The sequence below is a fragment of the Olea europaea genome, chromosome 15, assembly GCF_002742605.1.
Source record: "Olea europaea var. sylvestris chromosome 15, O_europaea_v1, whole genome shotgun sequence".
NCBI lineage: Eukaryota > Viridiplantae > Streptophyta > Magnoliopsida > Lamiales > Oleaceae > Olea > Olea europaea.
Genome location: NC_036251.1, coordinates 22,048,552 through 22,060,691, shown reverse-complemented (window position 1 = coordinate 22,060,691; position 12,140 = coordinate 22,048,552). Strand labels below are relative to the sequence as shown.

At 34.4% G+C, this 12,140-nt stretch overlaps 1 protein-coding gene across 1 annotated transcript; it reads left to right on the top strand.

Annotated features, from left to right (window-relative positions):
- Positions 1 to 4,662: 4,662 nt before the first annotated feature.
- Positions 4,663 to 10,671, top strand: LOC111411392 (polyamine oxidase 1-like). The gene is made up of 11 exons (XM_023041927.1): positions 4,663 to 4,847; positions 4,938 to 5,187; positions 5,737 to 5,865; positions 6,047 to 6,108; positions 6,238 to 6,392; positions 8,044 to 8,187; positions 8,298 to 8,354; positions 8,567 to 8,823; positions 9,020 to 9,392; positions 9,812 to 9,893; positions 10,001 to 10,671. The coding sequence occupies exons 1-11, from the start codon at positions 4,796 to 4,798 to the stop codon at positions 10,216 to 10,218; spliced, it is 1,779 nt and encodes a 592-aa protein (XP_022897695.1). The 5' UTR covers positions 4,663 to 4,795; the 3' UTR covers positions 10,219 to 10,671.
- The last annotated feature ends 1,469 nt before the right edge of the window (positions 10,672 to 12,140 follow it).

The window sequence follows — 12,140 nt, the reverse complement described above, 5'->3', positions numbered from 1 at the left end:
AATTGCACAAATCAACAAATAAAATACGTCAAGTTTGTCCAAACAATTTGCAGAGTTACAGTCTTACAGACAAATGAGACAATCAGACATGAGACAACTAAAACAATTCAATATTCAACTCTTCAAATTCAAGTATTGGACTTATTAAACTCACCAATCACCAATGCACACTGCTGGCTGCTCGGCCTTGCCAGTCGCCTCAGAGTCTGTCGCCGGTCGGAGATTCACCCCTAAGACTTCGCACACCGGCGACGCACGGTCACCACCTCCAGCTGCAACTGGTGCTACAGCTTCAAATGGAAATTGAAGGGTAACTGGGTGAGGGACCAACCGACCAAGGGTTTTCGCCTTCTGTGCCGTTCTGCAAATGGATTTTGGGGGATTAAGGTTTGAGAGAAATACCAATTAAAGCCATATCCATGGACCGTTTGAATGGATCCACTATCCACATTTGGGCCTAATTTTTTTTTTTGAAAAAATAGGCCCAATTTTCGGTTACTTTAGCCCAAAGGAAAAATGGAAAATCTGGTTGTCTTCTCCACTTCCTCCGGTTACAATCGCTGCGCGCAGGAGCTTGCTGCCAACCCTGTGGCCACTGAAGATTCCGGCGGAGCCAGCACGCGCGGCCGCGCCCCCTCGCCGGGTGCTGGCTCCGCGCCTGATTGAACTGCCAGCTTATTTAATTTAAATTAATTGCTGAAGAAAGATTTGTCACACATTCTAGCTTCTCATGCCCGTTCATAATTTTATTTTTATTTTTTAGGTATATTAAGTTTCTTAATATATATGTGTGTGTCTCCATATATTTTAAATGTTCATTTTTTAGTATAAATTTATTTTTTTCCTTTTGTTAATAAATGCGTCAAACATGTTTTTATGATAAAGCAACCTTAAAAAACAAAAATAGAGAGGATTAAGTCCCTGTTTGAGCTCCATTTTCTCACATTCTATCATATTATTTTTTTACAGTACTCATTTTAAACAATACATTCTTCATTAAAATAATATTACACGCAAATAAAATTTTTTTTTTTAACTACACATTCTCCATTAAGCACTATTCCAAATGGGGCTCAAACGGGACCTAAACCAGATATGGTTTGTACTTAAGTGTAAAATCTCAAGATGCGTCGTCTGGAAATATGTTTCGTCATAACCATCAAATTGCTGGTTGTGAGTTCTTGTCTGTTTCATTCAGCTACCAACTTTATCTCTTTATCAACGTCATATTGGACATGTTCTTTATATCTTCTCGAGATACAAATAATCATTCTTTATAAAATTGTGGTAGGTTTCTAGTTTCCATGAATTAACAGATTATAAAATAAAAGATTCCACATATCAACATCGAGAACTAACTTCATTAAATTTTTATCAAGAATTAGACATATATTCCACAAGAATGCTAGCATCATTCAAATTGCACGTCCTTTCTTTTTCTATGCATTACATGAAAGTTTTAGATGCATAAACAAATATTATAGTCAATTAACAGAAAAAGGTACACAGAAAATACAAAACACAAAGCACAGACAAGGACCACAAATTAAATAGCCATAATAATGCAACCAAAATAGACTAACTAATACACACTAAATGAGGAAAAAATAAACATTTTTATATCCAAGATTCTTTCATACCATGTCACTCTTTTAAAAAATTTTTTTTAATGACTGTGGATGTTCCGGCCAACTTATGTGTACCTCAACTAGTCTCGCGAGACCCTGAAATTTATAATAGGATACTCATCTCAGTGACCTTGAGAGGACTCGAACTGGTGACCATTGAAAAACAAACTTTTTTTAAACTATTAACATAAAGTTAAGTTAATTCTAAATAAATTAAGCTCTGCCCATGAGTCACAATAATCCTTATCTTTTACTCGGTCTTAAGATTGACTATGAAATTAAATATAAATAGATATAATATCGTGAACTTGTTCGATCAAATTTTACTTGTCCTATCACATTCTAGTATTCATATCAGAAATTTCTTTGCTTCTAATGTGTTTGGTGATGCTTTAGATGTCAAGAACTTGATCTTCGCTATTTAATCTTATATAATTCAGGAAAATAATATCACCAAAGTAGGAGTGGACACTTTTTCCCATAACCGGTGGAATCGACATGAATAGTTTAGAACTGGCCAGTTCGGTTCCAAATCTTCTAAAAACAATTTGATTTCGGGACAAATTTTTAAGAACTGATCGGTTCCGATCCGATTCCCAATTCTAGTATGGGAACCGCGGGAACGAGACGATTCTCATTGGATTTTTTTTATTTTTTTCGGTAAAATATATGCCTCAATCTCCAACACTTTTATCAAAAATAATCGGATTCCTTCTTAATTTTAGACTCTAGCACTTTCCTTCTTCTCTTTGATTCTTTCCTTGTTTCTTCTTATAATTCTTTAATTAATTGATTCTCAAGTCAATTTAGAATATTGGGTAAATCTATACCTAAATAAATTTATTTACAATATATAATTTCATTTATAAGATGCGAAATTTTTATTTTGCGTTCACTTTGATTACATGATTTTTATTTTGTTTTCACTTTGTAAATATATACCTAAATAAATCTTTGAATAGTATGTTCAGTTCTTCTATATTTTGTTAAATATATCACGTTGGTAGTATTTTTGGAGTTTTTATTATTGAACATTTTATTTTGACACTTTCAATGTAAAGAACCGGATCGGACCGAATCGAAATCGATTAGTTTGGTTCCGGTTCCATTCCATAGTTAGCTATGGAACCAATGGTTTTATAATATCCAAACCGGACCGCGCCCCACTCCTACACAAAAGTAGCCAAGCTCAACAAAGAAACTAAGGAAGGAAGTAGAGAATCTTGTGGAATAGCCGACTAGGGTTAGAATGTTGCAAGGAAGTAGAGAACTCTGGTGGATTGATCGATTAGAATGAATCTCCACCATACATTACAAGCCAAGATTGTTTCAAGTATTTTTTCATGATCAACAGTTTTTTATACATGCGTTCAGACGATCTAATGCTGTGGTTTCATTGAAACTAAAAATTGGATGGATTATTTATTTAATTTTTAAATAATTCTAAAAATATGTATTTATAGTAACTCAGTAATTATTGGGCTTCACACTCATTTAGAAACCTAATATTGCACGTACATAAACAATTGAACACGATTAATTAATGCCAGGATCTTTAGCTGACCCCACAAATATCTCTACCCATTTCGTCGACTGCGCGGCTTAAATGCAATTCACGTGCTGATTTTGACACAACACGCTGGCTTCCCATGCACGTCTTTATTGCCATAATTTGAGACTAAGCCAACGTTTGAATTTCATTAAATTAAATTCATTTCATTTTTTTTCTTCTATTTTCAATCACACAATCTTCCATAAAATAATATTACACGTAAATCGAAATTTTTTCTTATTTTTCAACCCTTCATTAAAAAAAAAAAAAAACTATTCCACCTATTTTCATTTTTAAAAATGGGGACTAGACGGGGGCTAAAAACTATTACTATTTTTTCTTATTTTTCAACTCATTGTGATTAACAAATTACGCAAAATTTGAATTTACAAACTCTATTATTTAATTTAATTGAATATTAATCAAATAATATATATGCCATAAAATTGCATTAATTATATATTAAGCCCTTATTTGAGCCCCATTACATTAAATTCTGTTACATTTCATTTTTTTCTCTCATATTTTTAACCACACAATCTTCCATAAAATAATATTACACGTAAATCGAAAATTTTTTATTTTTTTTCAATCATTCATTTTTCAAAAAATTACTATTCCCCCCATTAATTTTTCCACGTAATGGGAATTAAACATGGGCTAAAGTGATTATGTCCAAAGTTGATTGGACCTAAAGCATAACACTTACGCACAGCCGCACAGGACATAATACAAATGGGAACATGAGTCACAAGATTTTTGATTATTGACATGACCCGTGGAAAAGTATAGTAAAATGTAAGATTAAATATGGGAGAGACCAAACGGAGATCTCTTGGTCGAGATTAGGGATGTTAAACGGGTTGAGCGGCTCGTTGGCTCGTCAAAACGTGGCTCGTAATCCCACGAGCGGAGCCTGGTCGAGCCCACGAGTAGCTCGTGGGCACACAACCCACAAGCCATTTTGACGGCTCGTGGGCTCGTCAAAAATATGAATTTTTTTTAAAGGTTCAAAATGTGCAAATTTACTAAAAAAAAAATTAAAAAAATTATGAGCTCGTGAGCGGCTCGTGGGTCGTCTTTCACGAACCACGAGCCCGAGCCGAGCTCTTGGGTTAAAGGACCGAGCCGAGCCATCACTAGTCGAGATTGTTCTTCATTAGCAGACAATGACTGATTTTTTGTGCCACCTGTCACTTTGTTGCTCGAGTTTTTCGTAAGATCAACTACTTTCAATTAATGTAAAGCACCAATTTAAGTGACAACTATTAAATAATAAATAAATTTAAATACAATATCGTAAGATTCATTTTATTAAAACAATTTCGTAAAATGCTTGGTAGGATTTTAAGTTTGACTTTCAAACTTGTACCAATTATTATATTACCAAAAATGCTTCATGGGCCCTGGCCAAGTAGCAAGGCCTTTATATCATTTATATATTTTGCTTAATTGCCAAAATCCAAAAATCTAATCCCGAATGTGACAAAAACTCGAAAGCGGCAGGAAGGAGAGGTACAGGCGCATCGTGTAACTATATTAACCGAATCCACCGATCATTCTTCCTCTCTAACTCAAAAGCTAAAATCTCTCTCTGTAAATTTTGAAAATCTTTATGGAGACTACGACTCAATGCTCCGTTCTCATCGTCGGAGCTGGAATTTCAGGTATTCACGAATATTTGTGTGTGTGGTATAGAGATGTATAATTTCGCGTGTATTGTTTGTAAGTTGAATTGCGTTTGCCGAAATCTGTAGGAATCTCGGCTGCCAAATTGCTTGCCGAGAATGGGGTAAAAGACGTGGTGATATTAGAGGCGGCGGATAGGATTGGAGGGAGAATAAGGAAGGAGGAGTTCGGCGGTGTGACTGTGGAGCTTGGCGCCGGTTGGATCGCCGGCGTCGGCGGAAAACAGTCCAATCCAGTCTGGGAACTCGCTCGACAATCGAACCTCCGTACGTGCTTCTCTGATTACAGCAATGCACGTTACAACATTTACGATGACAGGTTATATTTTTCCTTCATATGTGATTCATTAATCTCTCTCTTACATACGCATTTGCAGATTCAGTTTAACAAAATATCCGTTTGCCATGGCTTTTGCTTTTGTTGGAGGATGTTACCATAATTTTTGTTAGAAAATTATTCTCACACATACAAATTTGCACATTTAGTTAATGCATGATTGAGAGTGATTTTGGGTCATTATTTTTCTATTTTGCATTTAAATTTGATTAACATTGACAGGTTGGCAGTGAGTTGTAATTTACCAATTAATTTGCTTTTAGTTAGCTAATAATCAACGATCCACGAACCTCCTTTTGAATCAATAATTAGTTGGAACAGTTTTGAGTTTGACAGATTATACAATTATTGTATGTTACATCTTGTTAGTTTCTATTTCGATAATTTTCTGATCTTAATCAATCTGATAAGGCAATGCTCTGTGTCGACAGTGACACTCAATTAGTTAAAGCAGAATTTTCTTTCTTAATTAATGGACTAATTTATTAATTTATTGGAATCAATTTTTTGGGTGACTCCTCCTTTTTGCAGTGGAAAAATATTTCCGAGTGGAATAGCATCGGATTCATACAAGAAAGCCGTGGAAACCGCCATTAGGAACCTGAGGAACGAAGATTCTAATCGTGATGCTGATGTTTCAGTCCTTGCTGAGACACCAACGTATTATCACTTTCTTCACCCCTCCGACCCTACCCGGCTATAATTTCTTTCTTGTTTAATTTGTTCTACATGTCATATCTTGTCCCATTTTCCATTTCGAGGCGACATAGCACATAATACATCGCTGATGATTCGTATCAAAACTGTTATTCATCCTAATAGAATTTTCTGATTTCTGCAGAGTTCCGAAGACACCAATTGAGCTGGCAATAGACTTCATTCTGCACGACTTTGAAATGGCAGGTCAATTCAATTTTTTATTTTACCATGCCACACTACATCTCACAGTAATTTTTTTTTTTTTTGGTTAAAAAATAAAATAAGTTTAATTTCATGTTAATCTGAAAATTGGGTATGGTTTACGTTTCACAGAAGTTGAACCAATATCAACATACGTAGAATTTGGAGAGAGAGAATTCTTGGTAGCTGATGAAAGAGGATACGAGTGCTTGCTTTATAAAATGGCAGAAAACTTTCTTTTTACCTCAGAGGGTAAAATCTTGGACAGTCGCCTAAAACTCAACAAGGTATTTATATAATATTTTTCAACACTTGCGCGTAAAACAAATATTACAGATTTCCAATAATAAGATAAAATGGAAGCAAAATAGGGTATAGAAAGAGAGCAGAAAAAGTAACAAAAAGTGAAACAGTCGGTTTGTATTCATGCATTCTTTCTTCTTTATTTTTGTTGTATTGATGTTTGGATTGGTGTAATTCACTTTAGGGGTCCACAGATAGGGATGTTTCAATGACGTGTCCAAAGACGACTAGCATGTTTGGCCCATATCATGTCATGTCATGCCGTGTTGTATAACTTTTTAGTTTATGTCACTTTCTTTTAAAACCACACCCTTAGCCAATACTCGACAGTCTGACCCATTTTATATCTTTACTTTTGGACAAGGGCAGACACAGGGGTAGGCATGGGGGTCACGTGGCCTCCCAACTTTTGTTATTGCAAATTTTTATGTTTTTTGTCTTAAATGTAGAAGGTCTTATGAGATATCAAATGAAATCGAAATATTACGTTCTTAATATCATTTCGAAGTGTTCACGATTTAATTTTCTACGTTTTTAATAGTGTTTGGAACGATCAATCGTAGCAAGTTACAGCTTGTCAAAATAGGTCATTCCAAACTATTATTTCGAGAATTTCGATGACATGCTAAATTTAAAAATTCTCCAACGATCGTACGCTAGTTGAATCCACAAAGCGTCTATGTCATTTTGAAACTCATTTCGAGAACTATATTATAGATATATGAATTGTCCAAACAAATATCGAAAACAGATAAAGATGTGTCAAACATTTTTCTTAAAAAGAGACGTATAACTCGTATTTTCTTTAAAAATTTTCAATTATTATTATTTTTTACGATACAAAATTTCAATATAATTTATATTATTTTATTAAAATTTTCTTCTTGGAATATGACATTAAATTTTTTGAAATTTTAGATCTGAATAAATCATACCCATGTAAATTTTTAGATGTAAAATTACATGGGCTATATTTCTTTGGATATAAATTTTTCAATGAAAAATTCTTCACAACTTTTTTCAAATTTGATTGTGTCCTCTAACTTTAAATGTTTGCATCCACACCTGCTTTTGGAGAAGGCTGGTTAGCTTTTTATTTTTGTTCAGTGATAGTAAATGATTAACTATGTGATAATGCATTGTGTAATCTTCATGACCCACATAAATTGTCATGTAAGTGAACATACCAAATGATTTACAAATAATTACAAAAGACAAAAAGGTTGAAATCCAACCTTGAGGGTTCCACCGCTCTGTCCCTAGAGTTTTGTGAGTGAGGTAAATCGTGGAATGTACCCTAGCAGGCCAGGGAACAAGAGTTGCATGTACACAGCGCCTACAAGAATTTCAATTACATGTCTCAAAAATCGAACCTCACATTATAACTGTCAGCAAGATTTGAAATAACTCCACTCATGTCTTATGTATCACTGTCATTTTTTAATAATTACAAAAGACAAACAAGACAAAAAGTGTTATCTTTTGCACAGATTTTCATTGTTTGACTTGTTAAAAATCTCTCCAAGTCCTAGTTGCTTAGGACTTTGTACGTTCTGAATTTAGTTAGGTGCATACAGTGTATCTGGGAATAAATGCACATTGATGATTTGTTTTCTCGTTCATAAATTTGGGCAGGTTGTTCGGGAATTAGAGCACTCAAGAAATGGAGTTTCAGTGAAAATCGAGGATGGCTGCATTTACGAAGCCAATTACATTATTTTGTCTGTTAGCATTGGTGTTCTCCAAAGCGACCTCATCTCCTTTAAACCACCCTTGCCTGTAAAATGTCTCTTCCGTAATTAGACACGTGATCTTCTTGTTATTATTGTTCAATTACTTCTTTAATCTATTGCTGAGTCATGAATAAGATTTGAGCAATCCCCTTCAAGAACTCCAAACCTACAGTATTCTTATTGGTGTATATGAAATATAGTGATGCAGTATCGGTGCTATTCTAATTGCTAATAAATTTTTTTTTTTTTAATTTTCTGGACAACCTTTGTTTTTTTGCTTAACTGATGAGACATTGTTGATTAATACTTTTTACTGTTACATTCACAGTTCTGATAATATGAATTGAATTAATTATATGGTCACTATCTAACAACATATGCAAATACCATCCAAAATGACTATTTATCTGTTGCAATGTTATCAGCACATGGAGAATGCTTATCCAAGATCTAATATCCTTGTCGTAACATTGACAAATGGAGAATTAAAACGTGTTGAAGCTCAATCAGATCAATATCATCCCACGTCAATCACAACATCTACACACATTTTACTAAATATAGCGCAATTACCGGCCCCCTATATGAGGTTGCTGGAAGGGACTCTTAATAAATATGCTTATTTTTCTTTATGTTATGAATTTTCTATGTTCTGTCACCCCCAGCAATATATAGTTGGCCAGTAGTAGCTTGTTCTTTGCACTGTAGTGAGAGAATGACATATCATGATAGTCCCATGTTTAAGATTATAAATTCCTTAGCTAACTAAAACCAATATGTTTATTCTTACGAATAGCTCGTTTTGTCTGATTCATGGGATTTTATTCTATTGTCATTACCTATCAATTAAGTTAATAATCATGCATTCCAGCCATATAATACCCTATAGCGACTGAGAATTCAGTATTATCGAGAACATGTTTGTGTATAGCTTATCAAGTAATCACAATTAAATTAAAAACAAAAATGACTATTTATCTGTTACAATGTTATCAGCACATGGAGAATGCTTATCCAGGTTCTAATATCCTTGTCGTAACATTGACAAATGGAGAATCAAAACGTGTTGAAGCTCAATCAGATCAACAAACCATGAAAGAAGCAATGGAAGTACTAAGGAAGATGTTTGGACCTGACATTCCAGATGCAATCACCATACTCGTGCCACGGTGGTGGAACAATCGCTTCCAACGTGGTAGCTACAGCAATTATCCTATCCACATTAATCATCAACTCATAGATGATATTAAGGTTTGAATTTACTTCCATTCTTCAAAACAAGCGTGCTATAGTTACTCTTATTTTGACAGCAATTATGACAGCTCTCTCACATTAGGGGGTGGGGCCCGCAATTAAAATAATCACGGGCTCCACATTTTGTGAGAGGGCTGTAAGTGTACAGCACTTAGCCTTTTTCTCTTCAAAAACTCATATAATTGATGATGCACTTAACACAATGACCTATTGACCTTCTAATCAGAAATAAGTATTTAACTTAAGTAGCAGGAATCCACCTACTTTAGCAGAAGTACAACTTAAGGAAAAAAAGATAGAAGCAAGAAATTAGTGGAATATATAAGCAATGACAAGATGTTCAGAGGAATGCAATTTAGAGGTGGAGCCACCATATTTATGTCTTACCTGGTTTTTCTTATGATTTTTTTGTTCAGGCACCACTTGGACGGATATATTTCACCGGGGAACATACAAACAAAAAATTTAATGGCTACGTGCATGGTGCCTACCTTTCAGGTATACGATATACTGGAAATTTTCCAATACAGAGAAAGTAGTCTTTAAGAACTATCATGTCTCGGAACAGAAAATCTGGTATCTTACTTGTCATCAAAATTGAACAGGTATTGAAACCAGTGAAGCTTTATTAGAAGAAATGAGAACAGAGAAGGAAAGAAATGGCGGAAATCAAAATTTTCTAGTAGAACCTTTGCTGGCATTAACAGAATCCTTAACATTGGCACAACCTGATGTAGTATCAAATCTCCATAAATTTAACGTACCTAGACAGCTCTTCCTCCACAATAGTAGTAAACCGAGACTTCCAGAAGCTATCTTATGACTAAATGGACTTCCGGAAAGATCGTCTTCCTCCAGATATAATATTCAGATTGATTACAAAAATGGCCCGTTGGATATGGATAGCAATGATTGCTCTATATGCACCAAAACATCTGGTGAGAGAAATGGACAGTTAGATATGGATGACAATAGTGGCTATCAATGTACAAAAAACCAGCTAGATAATTGATAAGCAATGGAGGAACGAATTTGTTCTCGTTAAATTGCTGAAGAATAACTGCAGATACCTGCGTCCCCAGTGAACCACGACCAAAAAATAACATCAATGTTCTTAGACAATTCATAGCAGTATGTCCTATTCTTTTCGCATTGATTTGCACTTGCTTTCATTTTTTCTTCTGGAGCAAAACTCATTTTTCTCATTTGATTCGTATTATTCTTCTTTTCTGATATTGTCCACCTTATTGACAATCTTTGACAGTATTCTTGAGCTGTGGGACTGTTCTTGGTACTCGGTTGACAAAAAAAGTATGTTATTTGCACTCATCTTTAGCTTTGTTTATTTCGATACGTTACATTATTGACATGAATTTCACATTGAATAAAAACCAAAAGGCTTTAATTTTGCCTCACTATAAATAGAGGTTGCCCATTAATGTTAATTATCTCAATTCATGACAGTCATGACTCTCTTTTTTTCTAATAAGGACTAGATTTCATTAATATCAGCCAAACCATTTCGAATCAGAAAAGTGCAACACACGATGTTTAGCTAGAATACGATCAATTTCATTTGCTTCATGCAGAATAAAACTGCAAAAATAAGGTCTTATTTGATGGGGATTAAAATAATATATTTAATAGATTTTGATAAAATTTGATGAAATATGTTGTTGAAAAGCTGTCGGTTCCATGATATATGTGATTGAAATTAAAAATTTAGAGAAGGCAGTGAGAACTTGACCATCATGGTTTCTGATCATTCCGCTGATTCCATGAGCAGCTCCATCCCGACGAACAATGGCATCAACATTCAATTTTACGCTCCCTCGGCTGGCCAAATCCTTCTTTGGCTATCCGGAACATTATTAATGGAATTTAGTTTGTCAAGAATCCTTGAACATTGGAAGAAGTGCAATTTTTTTTATATTTTTATTTTTTCATGGTTACGAAGTAGAAAAAGTTACGAGAAATATTAAAAATGAATTTTTGAGAACATAAACGTGAGTGAAAAGTGATTCTTAAAGAAACAAAACAAAAGAAGAACTTAATTTTGAACAGGCTTAGTTTTTAGGGATGAATGCAGCTACGGTTTGAAACCTTTTTCTTTTTTGCAAATTTTATTTCAACCTTCGCTTTGTGTCAACCACAAATTCAAACCTTTTGTTTTGTTGCAACACAAGTACAAATGGATGGAATTGATCGTTAGTTGATCAAGAGATTTGATTTTGACCAAATAAAAAAGGGTAAAAAGGGTAACTTTCCTATTTCTTCACATAAAAAAAAAATTAATTAAGAAAATTCTTCCCTACGCCAGCCCAGAAATCATCCAGACACTGCCACCGGCCCACACCGCCACCACAATTCCCTTTACCACCACCTACCACCAATGTTGGCAACTGCCAATACAGATAAATCCAGAAAAGGTCTTTGAACAAATAATTTTCAATGTTTTATAGTATTCATTCTACACACCTTCTCCAATTTCTTCCCCTAAACACATACTCAATGAAAAACCTTGCAGATATTGAGCCTCCATTCTAGATTATGCATCGACCTGAATAACTCTTGCTTGGCAGAAAGGGGGATTTCGCGTGTTGCATAAATTTGAAAGGAATCATATTCATAAAATCCTTTCATAAAATCATAAATTCCATATTGAAATCAAAGAGACAACAAAAAAGTGCGGAAACATACCTTGATCCATGAATCTTACTGCTTTAATTGGGTTTTGATCTTCCA